Raw genomic sequence first — 18,535 nt, 5'->3', positions numbered from 1 at the left:
TCATTCTCACGTGAAATTGATTAATTTATAATGCAAGTTTGGAATCATTGTGGTGTATCTCCACAAAAATTCAGAAAGCACATGGGCTTCTTGCATAAATGTAGAAAATAATTTTGACATATGAGTTGAATGCATGCTTGCTATTCATAATGTTAGAAAAAACTTTATAAATTAGGACGATTGAAAATAAATAAAAAGATTAATTACTATTCACTGTCAGTATAAAAAGATTTACAATGTCGATTCATCATCATCACCCGTTTGAATTATTTTATAGATTTTTAAAATAAAAATCAAATTTATTTTAATATTCAACGTCTAGGATTAACTGACGGTGTAAAATCCTTTTACACTGTCAGTATATTTCAATTAAATCCATAAATAAAATAGAAAGACTTCAAATAGAAAAATAGATTTATATATGTTAACAAATATGTAATGTGCGAAAATTCTATACATCCCCTTTTTAATTCTCTACATTATTAAACTATTTAAACATTTTATATAAATTTATAAATAAATAAATTTGTAAATAGGTTTTTGATATAAATTTATTTCTTGTTGCTATATGTCATCATATAATTTTGTTATCTAGGGAAAATAATTCATGACTAAAATAGTTTGGTTGTCTCAGAAAGTTAACGAGTTTTTGTTTTTGATTCCTGTAATTTTTTTGTCTGAGTCTCTATATCTCATTTTTTGTGTTGCTTTTGGTTCGTGTGAATTTTATTTTTATGGACTAAAACAAACACAAAAACGAGATATAGAGACTTAGACAAAAAAAAATTATAGGGATCAAAATCAAAAATTCCATAACTCACCGAGACTAAAAAAAACTATTTAACCCATCATTCGATGACCTAATTATAAAAATAGTAGTATCACATGTTTATCAAAATGTTTATAGATAATCTATGTATAAATATAAATATATCACATTACATTGTCTACCGATAAATGATATAATCATCAAATAATCTGTAAACTTAAAACAACAATATTATTATTTTTTAAATAATTAATAATAAATTAATCATTGTAACTCAGTTGTTGTAAACTAGTTTGTTTTTAAATTAAAATAATAAATATTTTAATCTTTAGAATCATGTGAATGCACAAAATTTTACATATCTTGTAAGAATCAAGATAGTTACTGCAATTCTTCAAATTTTACATTTCTCTCATTGTGTTTTGACTTGAAATAAAATACTAGGATTAAAATATTTATTTACCAAAATTTATGCATGCTCTATATTACTTAAAATACATTATATTGGCTTCGATAAGAGTAGTTATAAGTGCTAACTTTTTTTTCTTGTATGAAACTTTTTGGACCACATGGACATAAAGTATGGAGCATGATGATATTGAACGTCATTTCTCTTTGCCCTATTTGGAACTACAACAGCATAAAAACTTTTTGGATAGGTCTACTTATTAATGAAAGTTCACAATCCATTTATTTAATAATTTTATTTATATTTCAATTGAAACAAAACAATGATTATAAATATTGAGTATTTTCTCATATTTTGCTTGCACATTTTAAATGTATCTTCTCTTTTGAAGAGTCTCTCTTTACTCATGTTAAGGAATGGACTTTAGATTTTGAGAATAGTTTTCAAATTATATAATTAACAAATTATTTGTTTACAACGGTAAACTTAATTTAATTTTTCATAATATAAAAAAAGTTGGTAATAATTATTTTTAAATGATTAAGTAGTTTTATTTGTATGGCATGAGTTCAAAAAGAACCATTGTAATAGTGGTAGACGATTTCAATGACCAACATCGTAGAGCTGTTAAATAAAGCATAAATTTTAAAGTTATAGTTCTTTTCTATGTAAACATTTTTTAATATTAATGACTAAATTGAACATACAAAAAAACTAAAGTAATGGATTTAAACTTTAAATAAAGTTAAGAAATTTATATAATTTTTTTCCTTTAATAGTTCTACGATTTTTTTCTTTAATAGTTCTACAATCAATCTATAAACAAAATCAACAATTACACCAAAATACGTTTATAAATATCAACAATACATTTATATGATTAAGTAACTTTATTTGTATGACACGAGTTCAAAAAGATTCATTCTAACTGTGGATAAACGATGTTAATGACCAACTTCATAGAACTGTTAAATAAACCATAAATTTCGAAGCGATATATTGTTCTTTTCTATGATAACATATTTTAATACATAAAACTTGAACACACAAAAATTAAAGTAATGGTTTTAAATTTTAAATTAAGTTAAGAGATCTATACAAAACTTTTTTCTTTAATAATTCGACGATCAACAAATCTGCATTATGTTAATCTACCACTATATAAATACAATTTAATAAGCAACTAATTGATAAACAAAAAAAGAGAAACAGTTTAAACCCAATCAATCCATTCTCTCTATGCTTCATAAGCCAAAGCAATCATCTTGAGATCCACCAACAACCTTGCACATCAAATAGGATAGCATCAACAGGGTTCAAATATGTTTACATGAAACACTACCACCTCATTTTGTTTACATGACTTTCTCTCATTTTTTACACACACTCCATTAATCTCACCCCTACACACTCATTGAAAATACCAAGATTATCTCTATTCTAAAAAAAACTCTAAATTTCAATTTATACAAAAAATGTGAAAACATTTTACTACAAACAAACTTTAGACCACTTCAACTCTACACTTAAAAGTTACAATACATTTCATCAATCAAAAACTTTATATCAATCTAATATTTTGATCAAATGAATTGTCGCTCTAATATCTATAGTTGAGATGATCTAAAATTTGTCTCTAGTAAAATATTTTGACATCTTTTATATGAATTGACACTAAAGTTTATTACTAAAATAGAGATAACATTAGTATTATCAATAAGTGTGTGAGAGGAAGATTAAATGAGTGTAGGTAAGTAGGGGAGGAAGTCATGTGAACAAAACCAGGTAGTAGTGTTATGTGTCTCCAACAAAACAAAACTTATTTCTGGTGTCATGTAAATCTGATTGATTTCAATGAAAAAGATAAATGAGAATGAGGAAAAGAAAAAGAAAAAGAAAAGTTGGTGAAATTGGGTGGCAAGAATATAGGGAAAGAGAATGGGAATGAGTATTGTTGTGAAGAAGGTGAGTGGGATATATAAAGGGAAGAATGAGTTAGTAATGTAATAAGTAAAAGCAAAAATATATTAATAGACAACCCTTTAAACATGAGATATATAAAAAAAGTTATTGTGAAATTACAAAAAAAAGTATTATAGAATAAAAACACCAACACTCAAAACACCTAATGACTATCATAGATATATAAAAAAACTATTAGTCTATCAAAGAACAAGTATAGGCCACATGAAAATCATAAATTTTTAGATCTGATTTCATTACTAACATTTATTGCATGCTTTAAAAAAAGGTGATTCAACATTGGATTCCACTATGTTGTACTTTTTTCTTTTTCAAACAATTTATTGAAAAGTGGCATTCGACCAATGAGCATAACTATCATTGAATTTTCTTATATGAATTTGCATAAGTGTTTTCTTCTCTCTCATTTCAATGTTTTCACTCATTTCTTTCTCATTTTTCTCGTACAATTGACAAGGGTTTTGCTCCATGATTGAATAATAATGCAAGTTAGGTATTACTAGTCCAAAAATTAAGAATTCACATGGGTGGGCTAGTTGTATTGGAAACGTTGAAAATGAAATGAGTGATTGTATGAATAATAAATACTCATTTATTATCTAATGCTATAGGAAGAAAAAGTTAAATAGAATAAAAATATTTTCTATTTCTAAGATAACTAGATCCTATAATTTTCCATACAAATTAATTAAAATAATAAATAAAATTAAAAAATATTGCAACTTTGTAAAATTTATCTTAATTTTTTAGTCATTGTCATAATTGTATGAAATATAATAATTTAAAAAGATGTTAATAATATTAAGTTGTTTAATTTGAAAAAACAAGTTAGATACAAGAGTACTCGTTTTGTTACAAAATTATATAACTTTTTTAATAAAGGAAAATTATTAAATAAAAAATAAAGAATAAAAAGAACGAGGGACACAAAAGCTAACCCACTAAAAACTAGCAAAAACGATAGTTGACATGTCTAACCTGTAATTCAATTTTTTTTCAAAAACACAAATAGGAAGTGAATATCACAAACTATCATAATCAATCAAAAAATTGACATTGTCAAATCTATCTGCATATGCATTTTTCTCTCTAAAAATGTGATATATTTTGAATCTAACGAAATGTACAATTTGTAAATTATTCTTCCATTTAACTAAAAGATATCAAGGGATAATATTCATGTTAGGAAATGCATGAATGAGCAACATTGAGCCAATTTCAAGTCAAAGATTTCTCTAATTCCTCCTATTGGCATATTCGATAGAAAATATGATTCCATGAATTTAGTTTGAATGGTGGTATGCAGTTTCTACATCATTTCAAACAACCGCCCTATCAATTTCCCGAAAAGTAAGGTGTTCCTACATCTAAGAAATAAGTGTTATGCAATTTCTACATCATAATTGCAAAGAGAGCACATCAAAACCACACGTATTCCTCTTCCAATTAGGTTGCCATATGTTGTAATGACATTATGCATTAGCTTCCAATTCACCAATAACAAAGCAAGAAGTATGTTGGGATGTCAAATAAATTTTGTCCAAGAACGCTCAAGGTGATTCCTCATAATAAAGTTGTAGACATCTTTAAAAGATAAAGCGCCATTTGCAGATCCCGTCCAAACAAGTTCAACAACAATAATATTATCAAATGACAAGTTAATCTTCAAAATGTTTTCAAAAATTTGACGAGTCAAAATGGATAAGCCACGAGGCATGTTCCAATTGATGTCTTGGATGATTGAATTGACATTAAAAATTTGCATAAATTGAATATCCAATGGCAATGGTATGTGTTGATATTTTAATTTTTACTCATCTTATTGCCATTCCATAAATGAACGTTTTTCTCATTACCAACCATTTATTATGTTCCTCCATAAAGGAAAATGAATCCTAAATGTCAGACTTTATTGAAGAACAAATATGATGCATGATTGGTTTTTTGTTCATGAAGTATCTAATAATAAACTAATAAAGTCATTGATTATTGGTAGTTAACAACTTCCAATAAAGATATAAACAACAATTTTTTTATTCTCTTAATATCTCTTAGCCCAAGATCTCCATCAGACAAAAATGAGCAAATAACTTTCCAAGATCTAGTAATCAACTTTTTATTGTCTATGCTTTCTTTCCACACAAATATTTTAATGCAAGAATCAAGTTTGTTAAGAAGATTGATTAATAATTCATAAATATTGAGACTATACAAAGCCATGCCTTGTATGACTGACTGATAAAAAGCTCACAACTACTATTTCAAATTTATTAATGTAGCGATTCACAATGTTTTGGCAATAATTTTTTGTTTTTCTGTAAGAGAAATGAAGGGCATACTCAATCATATTTATAAAAGGCTAGTAGACCTTATGGCAAAGACGATAAATTAGAAATCATGACCAATCATAAGCATGTTGGCCAATTATGAGCATGACACGTAGCAGTTTGCATCCATGCATAGTATATGTCAAATTTTATATTTGTATCGTTGTATGATAACATTTTGATCACTCATCACTACCTAGATTGCACACAGGACCGTCCCAATCAATTTGGAGGCCCTGTTCTATTTTAAAATTAGATATTTAATAGATGAAAACACAACAAATTAAAAAAAATATATTTTATTTAATTGTAAACAAAATTAAATATATAGAGACAAAGATGATAAAAAATACTATGTAGAAATTTGATTTATCGAAGTTTAGTTATTCACGTCTTTCTTCTCTTACCTTCTTCGATTTATAAAAAAAAAGTTCATACCATTTAATAAAAGAAAAAAAAATTGAACAATTTCCACAATATTAATAATGAAGTGTTTTATTTAATAAACAATCAACAATGTAAAATTATAACTTTTCAAAGTCTCACAACTACTATTTCAAATTTATTAATGTAGCGATTCACAATGATACAAAAATATAAATATTTTCAAAATTACATCTCAAAATTTTTCATAGATCTATAAAATATATTAATAAAAGAAAAAAAATTAATTAGGTTAATTGTGATATTAAATTTTAAATAAATTTAAATATAATTTATTTAGACTATAAGCTGCTGGATATGATATACTTCAATATATTAATAAAAGAAAATATTTATTAAATTAATTGCAACATTAAATTAAATTTAAAAACAATGTGGTGACATTTTTTTATAAAAGTAAAAATATACATAAAATGTAAGAACAAGGAATTGAACCCAGGTTGTATTACTACCAAAATAATATGGCCACCGCTAGGCTACACTACAATCATATATTAAAATGAAATTAGATGTATATATTCGTTAGTCTTATATTTATATTGACCCAATCTATCAAATTTGGGGCCCTAAAAAGTCGGAGGCCCTGTGCGGTAGTACTCCTCGCACCCCCACAGGGCCGCCCCTGAGTCGTCTCTTTAAGTACTATAATGTCGATACGAGTGGCGGACTAAAGATAGAGATGGACACTCGTGATCGTCGAGTTGAAGTCGATGTTATTAACAAAATGGATATAATAAGGGATCATGTTGATTACTACCTCAAACATAAGAGTGAACTAAATCGTCTATATATGATTCTTCTCTATTTTCTTCCTCAGCATCTACTTTTGCGTTTGAAGGTGGGCCTACAAACTAAATGATTATGGATGAGTTACTTAGCATTTGAAGGTTTATAACTCAACAATTTGATGGACTTCGTCAGGATATGGATGGTATCTCACAAAGACTAAATGAACTAGACGCATTTCAGGAGGATGATGATGATTTTAGTTGCTCGTTTAGCGCTTATGTCTTAGTTGCATGCTTTATGACTTGTTTATGTTTGTGGTTTTCGTCGTTATTTGCATGGTCTATCTGAATTATTTGATGGTTGTCCTATGATTGTTTCATTAACTATCATGTGTGTTTTCTCTATGTCTTTATGCTATGTTTGTTGGATGCCACATGAATTATTATTGTTTTTTTTATAATGTTAAAAGGGGCAGAAAAGATATGCATGTTTTTTATTTATTTATCTTATTTCAGGACACTAAAGCTTTAATTGCAAAATAAAGGGGGAGATATCAAATGCTAAACAAGATAAGGGGAAGTATCAAATGTTAAATAAAAACTATCAAATGATGTAGTTTGTCATCATAAAAAAGGGGGAGATTGTGAAGAAGATCTCTCCTATAATCTTAGTTGAATTTTTATAAATATAACGACATCAACAAAGAAGAAAAAGGTAAAGACCTTAAATATCAAAAGCACAAAATGAAAAACTCATTAGTTAAAGTCAAAAATCTTTAAAGTATTTGTCTTTACATTTGATAGATTACCTTTTAAGTTGAAATATCACTTCAAGGCTTATAAAAACTTGCAAAATCAAAAAACAACTTATTTCCAACATACAAAAAGAGAAGATAAAAAATATTATGGTAATTGATTACCATATATATGTAATCAATTACATGTCGGTGCAACTTGTTTTCAACGTAAAAGAGGTAAAAAAACACAACGGTAATCGATTACCATCTATATTTAATCGATTACATGATGTTGGATATGTATTTTTTTTCTCACATTAAAAGCATGTAATCGATTACATCAACCTGACAACCTTTTTTTTTTCACGAACCAGTGTCTTTTTATGCATTGTTCAAGTTGTGCAGTGGTTTATGATGCCTCTTCAAAGCGTTATAATGATTCATGGTGTCTTCTTAAAGTCTATAAATCCTTGTTTAATTTCTTTAAAAAATTAACTTTTACATAAGAAATTTACACATTTATAAGTGGTTATTCAAATTTTCAAGTATTGAAAAGTTTATCAAACATTCTGAAATCTGAAAGTTTTGAGCCTTAAAATGATATTGTTCTGAAAAGTAATATTGATAAGGATTATATTTTAATGTTAGGTTTTGGATTCTTCGGTCTATAAAAGATTATTCTTCATCTCTTAAGAATTCGTGTGATTCTTAATTCATCAAAGTGTGTCGTGAAAGATGATGTAAAATAAAAAGTGGTCGTGTTTTTTTGTTTGAGTATTACGTGTTCATTGTGAAGAGTCTTGATGTGAAGATTGTAATTAAAAATCTTGATACATAGTGAGAAATCTCTAATAAAAAAAGGGACTAGATGTACCATTTAGTTGGAGAAAGCAAATGAGAATATATATCCTTGTTTAATGTACACATTTATAAGTGGCTATTCAAATTTTCAAGTATTGAAAATTTTATCAAACACTCTCAAACCCGAAAGTTTTGAGTCTTAAAGTGATATTATTCTGAAAAGTAATATTATTAAGGATTATATTTTCATGTTAGGTTTGGAATTTTTCAACCTATAAAAGATTATTCTTCATCTCTTAAGAATTAATGTGATTCTTAATTCATCAGTGTTCGGTGAAAGGTGATATAAAATAGAAGATGGTGTACTTTCTTGCTTGGGTATTAAGTTTTCATTATGAAGAGCAGGATATTAAGTGTTCATTGTTCAGAGTCTTGATATGAGGCTTGTAATTAAAAATCTTCATACATAGTGAAATTTTCTCTAATAAAAAAAAGAGACTAGATATACCATTCAGTTGAAGAAAGCAAACCAGAATATATATCGTTTGTGTTTCTCTTCTCCCTTACATTTTATATTCCACATTTTACTTATTATTATTTTTGGATTAATTATAACTTCACAAACCAGCCTCCACTAAAGTAAATTGTCCTAAATAAGCACTTAAATAAAAAAAATCTAGCTTCTTATATTTTTTTTTTTAAAAACCATGTCAAACAATTATATATATATATATATGTTATCAAATTAATTAAAAAAAACTTTTTTATTCGTACCCATTTTTAATGATAGTGCAAGAAAGTTAGGGAAAACATAAAGGAGGATGGATTTTTATTTTCAATTTTCACGTGCAAGACCTTTTCTAAGTTGTTTCCAAATACTTATATGCTTCATAATGCTATGATGCACATAAAGAATCTGAGGATACCGTCCAATATACATTAATTCTAAAGTATCGTAATTTTGACATCATACAAAACATATCTAACGGAAGTCGCACTCACACATATTTCTATATTATTGGATTCTATGTTGATTTAACCATTGTATGAACCTTTTTATCTATAATGTCATTCAATTGCTTCTTGTTCGTAATGCTTTTTATGTGAGATACTCTTTTAATCCGATTTTGGGCATATAGGGAATAATGATCATTAGTCTATGTGTTAAACCCAAGGAAATTGTTGTACTTATGTTGGTTGAATAGAAATAGGAGACCCCAAGTAGAGGCATAGGAAATTAACGTTTTTTACATCGTCCAACCATGCTTATGCTGGTGGACTAGAGATAGAAAGCTCTGAGTAGTAGTTATTGAGTTATTTCGTGAGGGATCTACTATAACGGTTTTGTTAATTTGTTGTGGTGTTATGGTGATAAGATCATTCATACATGACATCAAACATCAACAATAGAGAAATAGGGGATTATAGAACACAACCTAACCTCTTTTATGATATTGTTTAATCGTTTATTTACTTTTCGCACTGAAACTCAAAAACGCCTTCTTACTAGTTTTCTATATATTGCACACATATTGTCTTGCTTGAAGGTAGTCCTTGTGGATTCGATCTTTTTACTATTGCAAAATTATCGGTACACTTATCGAGAAGTCATCAGTATCAAATGCTAAACAAAAACTATCAAACGATGTAGTTTTTCATCATCAAAAAAATGGAGATTGTGAAGAAGGTGTCTCTTATAATCTTGGTTGAATTTTTATAAATACAACCATATCAACAAATAAGAAAAATGAAAGGACCTTAAATATCAAAAGCACAAAATGACAAACTCATTAGTTAAAGTCAAAAGTCTTTAAAGTATTTGTCTTTACATTTGATAGATTACCTTTTAAGTTCAAATATCATTTCAAGACTTATAAAAACTTATAAAATCAAAAAATAACTTGTTTCCAACATACAAAAAGAGAAGATAAAAACAATTATGGTAATAGATTATCATACATAATCAATTACATGTTGGTGTAACTTGTTTTCAACATAAAAGAGGTAAAAACACAATGGTAATCGATTACCATATATGTTTAATCGATTACATGATGTTGGATATGTATTTGTTTTTCTCACATTAAAAGCATGTAATCGATTACATCAGCCTAACAACTTATTTTTTCACGAACCAATGTCTTTTAATGCATTATTCAAGTTCTGCAGTGGTTCATCATAGCTCTTCAAAGTATAATAATGATTCATGGTGTCTTCTTAAAGTCTATAAATTCTTGTTTAATTTCTAAAAACTTTTAACTTTTACATAAGAAATTTACACATTTATAAGTGGTTATTCAAATTTTCAACTATTAAATTTTTTATCAAACATTCTGAAACTCGAAAGTCCCGAGCTTTAAAGTGATATTGTTCTGAAAAATAATATTGATAAGGATTATATTTTCATGTTAGGTTTGAGATTCTTCGGTCTATAAAAGATTATTCTTCATTTTTTAAGAATTTGTGTGATTCTTAATTCACCAGTGTTTGGTGAAAGATGATATAAAATAAAAAAGTGGTGTACTTTCTTATTTGAATATTAAGTGTTCATTGTAAAGAGTATGAGTATTAAGTGTTCATTGCGAATAATCTTGGTGTGAGGTTTGTAATTAAAAATCTTGATACATAACAAAAAAATCCTCTAAAAAAAAGACTAGATATACCATTCAGATGGAGAAAACAACCCACAATATATATCATTTGTGTTTCTCTTCTCTTTTTTATTATTATTTTTGAATTAATTATAACTTCACAAGTCTCCACTAAAATAAATTGTCATAAATAAGCACTTAAATTCAAAAATAAATCTAGCTTCTTAATTTTTTTCGTTTGAAAAACATGTCAAACAATCACATATATATATATATATATATATATATATATATATATATATATATATATATATATATATATATATCAAATTAATTTTAAAAAAACGTTTTTTATTCATACCCATTTTTAGTGATAGTGCAAGAAAGCTAGGGAAAACATAAAAGAGGATGGATTTTTATTTTCAATTTTCATGTGCAAGACCAAATTATTTGTTATTGGAATGACAAATTATGAAACAATTTTCAATTGCAAAAAGATGTTTAACTGTTAAATTGGTTACAACCATTCATCAACATAACTTTTAAGATAATTATGATAAATATCAAACATCTTGAATGATCAACAATTATTATGATTAACTAAGAATGTAAACACTCTACATTGACAATATATAAATAAACAATAATGGATGTCAAGATTGTATTGTATAATTTCAGAAAACATATTTTTCAATAAAAGAGGTTAGATTGTGATGCAACCAGCATTCAAATCAAAGAAACCTTACTAGAATTAGTGCCAAGTAATCAAATAAGATAAAGACTGTTTTTAGATTCCAAAGACGGCCTTGCTAATAAAGTATATGTTCTACACTGACATCAATACTACCAATAATATCATTTTGGTAAGCAATTGAAAGAATCACTGTAACTAAAGTAGAGATGCAGCTGATTCACTTACATAACATTCCTTCATCAACATTGCTTTCATCATCTTCGCCAGCAAACCGCAAAAGAACAAATTGCATTGTATAAGATTTTAAGTACTTGGAGTTGGAGGTTTGTTAAACTCTGCAAATTAAAATTACATGTGACGGGCAATAAAGTTGACTTACCGGTCTATCGTCGTCAGATATCAATTCAGCTGCAATAATTCCAATAGAAACTTCAATCAGACGAGTGTAATACTCATAAGTAAATGATTTAGTTTTAATCTTGACGGTTGTTGAACTAATATAAATACTCATGTTTAACTAGAGTTAAATTTTGAAATGACAATCAAAAAATTATTTACGACAATGAATGCTTACGATCTGATTCTTTGTCTTCCTCGTACCAACGTAGAATTTGAGATTTTCTCAATACACCCCTCACGCCAGCACTATTGAGATTAATACGTAGATATAAACGGTGGGTGGTCTATGGGCCAATCAATAGTATCTGATACCATCTTAGAATTAGAGGTTTTCCTAATTCTATTAAAAAAAATAACTTAGTGGTGAAGTGCTCTTGAAAAGAAGCTTACTTGGCAATCCAATCTAGAAGCTAAAAATAGACCTAACATACAAAACAGAATTACAAATCTTATCTTGAATTAGCTGCGCGCCAAATTTAACAAATCAAAAATGGATTACAGAGAGAAACAAAATTAAAAACTAACAAAATCATTCCAGATCCCAACTTTCTGTCCATTACCCAAAAATAGCAATTAATAATATTTTATTACCGAATATAAAATTCAAAATCTATCAGCTTTTTCAAAACATCAAAAACCCAAGACTCTCTCTGATTCCAAGATATGGCATCTACATCACAAAAGATACTTGTAACCGGCGGGGCCGGTTTCATTGGCGCTCACACCGTGGTTCAGCTCCTCAAAGATGGGTTTCATGTTTCCATCATTGATAATTTTGATAATTCTGCTATGGAAGCAGTGGACCGTGTTCGTGAAATTGTTGGTCCAAACCTTTCACAGAATCTTGAATTCACACTGGGAGATCTCAGGAATAAAGATGATTTGGAGAAGCTTTTCTCAAAAACTAAATTCGATGCTGTGATTCATTTTGCCGGGTTAAAAGCAGTTGGTGAAAGTGTTGCAAATCCTCGTCGTTATTTTGATAATAATCTTGTTGGCACCATCAATCTCTATGAAGTAATGGCTACGCACAATTGCAAAAACATGGTTTTCTCATCGTCTGCCACTGTTTATGGGCAACCTAAAAAGATGCCATGTGTGGAGGATTTTGAGTTACAAGCAACGAACCCTTATGGACGGACAAAGCTTTTTCTTGAAGACATTGCACGAGATATTTCGAAAGCTGAGCGGGAATGGAGAATCATTTTACTGAGATACTTTAATCCAGTTGGGGCACATGAAAGTGGTAAACTGGGTGAAGATCCTAGAGGCATCCCAAATAACCTCATGCCTTATATACATCAAGTAGCGGTTGGAAGATTACCCGAGCTCAATGTATACGGTCATGATTATCCTACAAGGGATGGCTCTGCGGTACGGGACTATATCCACGTGATGGACTTGGCAAATGGTCACATTGCCGCCCTGAGAAAGCTTTTCGCAATGGAAGACATAGGTTGTACGGCTTACAATTTGGGAACCGGTCGTGGTATATCTGTGCTTGAAATGGTAGATGCATTTAATAAAGCTTCTGGTAAGAAAATCACATTGAAATTGTGTCCAAGAAGGCCAGGAGATGCTATAGAGGTTTATGCATCTACAGAGAAAGCAGAGAGAGAACTCGGTTGGAAGGTCAAATATGGTGTGGAGGAGATGTGCAGGGATCAGTGGAATTGGGCAAAGAACAACCCGTGGGGTTACTCAGGGAAGCCTTAAATCAGCTAGACAAATACACTACTCATCTACCGATATTTTGTATACAAATAGGCCTCCCATTGTTAAAGAGTACTTGAAGCATGTATATGTCAAACACTAATTTTAACCGCTAATTGAAACCAACATTCAATAACTAATAAAACTAAATTGCTTAAATGGCTCAAAATTCTGAAACGTAATAGGGTTTTACAAAATGTTGTTAAACTACAATCTAAGCCGCGACATCAAAGGTTTCTAACGTCTCTGCAATGTAACCATAATTGAAACCTTAACAGTAGTCTTTGAATGTGATTCACAGCGATATATCAAATTCCGCGATTTAAAAACCAACATTCAATTTCCTAATAAACACAAACTGTTTAAATGACTATGAATATTGAAACTTCATAGGGTTTACAAACAAATGAGTCAACAAGATATCATAAAATAAAGTTATGATTTTGATGGTTGAAAGGAATGTAGCAAAGACAATAGTAACATAAAATTGAAATGAGGCAAGGCTAAAACAAAGCAACAGTGCAAGTAATAATAGCTTTTCTTCATAGAAAAGTTTGAGAATTCAGAAAGAAAAAAAAAGTAAAAGGAAAGAGAAAAAAGACACTAACATTTGTCATCTTCTCATCTTTGTTTCCAGCAACGGAACAGACGAAAGTTTGTTGAGCGAAAACTTTAGACTCTCTAATTTTAACTTTTCAAGAACTTAATGATTTTGCTTCTGAGTCTGTTCATGTTTTATATTGTAATCGAAAAGAAAGGGGTAGTAAATTGTTTTCATGGGTTAATGGTGTTGCTATTAATTTAGATGTTTGAGTATTTTAATTTATTTATCCCTATTAGTCTTACATATGTATTGTCTTTGGTACATTTGAAGGTATTAAAGAAATGAAAAAGTCTTTATTTTTATAGCTAGCATTTTATCTTCTTCTCAGCTTTAGAGTATTAAGGTTTTCTAATAGTTTTGATAGTGCTCACTTTTAGAAGAGTTTATGATATATCCTTCCTCCAAAGAATTTAAATCATGTTCAATTTAATGACCTAGAACTTCAATATGGCTATCTTGTCATGCAAGCATTTGCTGCTTCAGAAAGATTGAGAATGTGATTTACCATATGCACATCTTATTACTCGTCTCCAGGGTCGTCCCAATCAATTTGGAGGTCCTGTTCTATTTTAAAATTAGTTATTTAATAGATGAAAACACAACAAATTAAAAAAAAAATATTTTATTTAATTGTAAATAAAATTAAATATATAAAGACAAAGATGATAAAAAATACTATGTAGAAATTTGATTTATCGAAGTTTAGTTATTCGCGTCTTTCTTCTCTTACCATCTTCGATTTATAAAAAAAAGTTCATACCATTTAATAAAAGAAAAAAAAATTGAACAATTTCCACAATATTAATAATGAAGTGTTTTATTTAATAAACAATCAACAATATAAAATTATAAATTTTCAAAGTCTCACAACTACTATTTCAAATTTATTAATGTAGTGATTCACAATGATACAAAAATATAAATATTTTCAAAATTACATCTCAAAATTTTTCATAGATCTATAAAATATATTAATAAAAGAAAAAAAATTAATTAGATTAATTGCGATATTAAATTTTAAATAAATTTAAATATAATTTATTTAGATTATAGGTTGCTGGATAGGATATACTTCAATATATTAATAAAATAAAATATTTATTAAATTAATTGCAACATTAAATTAAATTTAAAAACAATGTGGTGGCATTTTTTTATAAAAGTAAAAATATACATAAAATGTAAGAACAAGGAATTGAACCCAAGTTGTATTACTATCAAAATAATATGGCCACCACTAGGCTACACTACAATCATATATTAAAATGGAATTAGATATATATATATATATATATATATATATATATATATATATATATATATATATATATATATATATATATATATATATATATATATATATATATATATATATATATATATAATATATATATATATATATATATATATATATATATATATATATATATATATATATATATATATATATATATATATATATATATATATATATATATTCATTAGTCTTATATTTATATTGATCCTATCTATCAAATTCGGGGTCCTAAAAAGTCGGAGGCCCTGTGCGGTAACACTCCTCGCACCCCCACAGGGCCGCCCCTGACTGCACATACACGTGTATGAGTATCAAATACAAAAGAAATATTGTACTTGAATACCATACAACAAATATCTTCATATTTAGCACGATTATGACTATTAATTTTACTTAATTTCTACAATCGGTACAACATAATGTTAGTCGAAAGAAGAAGTCAAGTTCAAATACTTTTATAATATCATATAATATCTTTTCAATTTGACTTACTTGTGCTTCTTTAGAAAACCAATAATGAACCAATTCACAATATTGATATGAGTCAACTCGACGATCTGTTACAAATGATACAACTTCTTCTTCCATTTTACTTGGCTCAAATGTCGAGCAGCACATGATGTTTCTTCTTCCTTTTTTTTCATCAGAAAGTGTTTCCTCCCTGTAACCACACAAAGGAAGAGAACCAAAATCAAATCCATTTCAAAACCATATATTATCGGAGAAACACATGATGTTTATATATAAATTTAGTAATAGTGAATCAAAAGAAGTAGCAACATAATTTCAGTTATTTTATTTGCTTGTCAATTTTAATTATTTGAGAAACACATGGTACTTAGTTATATTATAGATAGTTTCTGTGATACGGTGAACTGACTTTGTGTTTTTGCTTTGAAAAGTAATGTTGCGGATAGCAAGAGTCGCCACCGACTTTTCATTTATCCAATAAGGAAAGGCGGAAAAGAACAGGAAAGACCTTGATTAGATTTTGAGTTCGGGAGGTACATTATACAAAGGGAAGGTGTTAGCATCCTTTGTATCCATGGTTATCCATGGGCTCTTAATTGCTTAACTCACTTATGCTTTCCTTGTTTGAGAAAGTGTTTGAGAAATATGGTGTGTTTATAAAATATTTTGAAAGGAAAGTTTAACTTTGTAATGATTCTTGTACGAATGTATACAAAGTGTTTATCTCGTTTGATTTTGAAAGATGTTTAGAAAAATATAACTCGGCGATGATTCTGGTGCGAATGTATACCAAGTGGTGATTTTCTAAAAGATGTTTTGAAAAGTGTGAGGTGTGAAAAGTATTTTAAGTTGTGAGCAAGCATTTAAGAGTTATACCTAACCGAGGTCTTTATAGGTATTTCCTATCCTTAGGAGGGTAAAATTGTCCTTACTATTGAAAAGTAAGTAGTCTTATCCTTTGGATGTAAAGGGACATTGTGGGGTCGTTGATTGGTCATTGAAGGCAACATTTGTAAGGATACCTTAGCATTCGAAGGAATGATCATCATTTAATTGTAGGCTACAACGAAGGGTCATCGAGGGACAATGTCATATATTCGAAGGCAACGTTCGAGGGACTATGATTTATCTTGTAGGGACATTGACCTTTTGATCGAAGGGACTATGACTTATCTGTTTAGGGATGATGATGATTTAATCGAAAGGGTCTTTGCTAAGGGTATCCCCACATTCGCGGGACATGACCGTAATATCGTAAGGCAACAAAGAGAGGGTTACCCTAGAGGTGCAAGTGTGGAAATGATTGGATTCGGATATATTATCTTGAATTAATTTATCTAAGTTCGATTATTTATCTTTCCATGCAATCCTATTAGCATACATCTAGACAGTTATATTCACATTATGGCAAAATTAAAGTGCGAAAAATAAGACTACGCTATTACATGGCTTCGGGATGGGGTACATAATTTAAAAGGGGATATAAAATACCTAAATCTTAATTAACGAGTACAAGATTAAAATGGCATACAAAATAATAAAACCTAATTAAACTAAAAAGAAAGAAATAAAAAAATATTTTTAGTCTATAATAATAGAGACTTTTTTTTTTATGAATTTATGGAAAAACTTAGACTAAATTGATAGAAATTTTAAAAGAAAAAAGAAAAAAAATATAATTAGATTTTTATTATTCAAAATAGCCCATTTTAATTAATTAAGTGATATATGAAAATTTAATTAATAAACTAGATTAAATTATATCCTAGTTTAAATAACTAATATAATATATTAATTAGAAAATTAATTAATGAGTTTTATTTTAATAATAGAAAAATAGTGGTGAATTAATTATAGTGGAAAGGGAGTAAACATAGTAAAAAAACTGAAAAAGCTAAAAAAATATATATTAAAATATATATTAAAAAATAGCGGTGAGGGGGAGCTACCAACGAGCCATGTTGGTCCATTCGTTATTTATTGGCCTTCATTAAAATATATATTAATTCTACATGGATTTTTCCGTTTTTGACACAACACCACCATACATGTTACAACTTTCTCTCTTACGGCAAGCTACTTTATTTTTTCTCATGCTGTTTCTTTCATGTGAATACAACAAACCTGTAACTTCATCTTATATCAAACTACACACATAAAATAAGATCATATGTAATCATCATGCAATAAAAAATAGCCATGCACAAATCAAGAGGCTTATATGATTTTACTCATGTATTAGTTCTCTTTACTGCAAGTGATAATGATAAAACAAACCTTACACATACATGTTAAAGACAACCAATGATTTATATTATCACCATTATATCATCAGCATCATTATTATGTAATAACAGCATGTGAAATAAACATAATCATGCTAGAAACAACACTCATATGATAATAATTAAATGGCAGATATAATTCTTTAATCATGCAAACAAAATTTCTCCAATATGCTATGACATATCAAGAACAGACGCATACTTGAATAAAGCAATATCAACATCCACCAAACCATGAATACATCATCTCAATATATATATATATATATATTAAACCAATATT

At 28.2% G+C, this 18,535-nt stretch overlaps 1 protein-coding gene across 1 annotated transcript; it reads left to right on the top strand.

Moving 5' to 3' along the window:
• The first annotated feature begins 12,519 nt into the window (after positions 1 to 12,519).
• LOC127086232 (bifunctional UDP-glucose 4-epimerase and UDP-xylose 4-epimerase 1-like) lies at positions 12,520 to 13,699 on the top strand. Its single transcript, XM_051026948.1, has one exon. It carries the CDS (start codon positions 12,546 to 12,548, stop codon positions 13,596 to 13,598), a length of 1,053 nt encoding a protein of 350 aa, XP_050882905.1. The 5' UTR covers positions 12,520 to 12,545; the 3' UTR covers positions 13,599 to 13,699.
• The last annotated feature ends 4,836 nt before the right edge of the window (positions 13,700 to 18,535 follow it).

The sequence above is a fragment of the Lathyrus oleraceus genome, chromosome 5 (genome assembly GCF_024323335.1).
Source record: "Lathyrus oleraceus cultivar Zhongwan6 chromosome 5, CAAS_Psat_ZW6_1.0, whole genome shotgun sequence".
In the NCBI taxonomy this organism is placed as follows: domain Eukaryota; kingdom Viridiplantae; phylum Streptophyta; class Magnoliopsida; order Fabales; family Fabaceae; genus Lathyrus; species Lathyrus oleraceus.
Note: the sequence above shows the minus strand (reverse complement) of the source record. Positions and strands in the feature narration are given on the sequence as shown.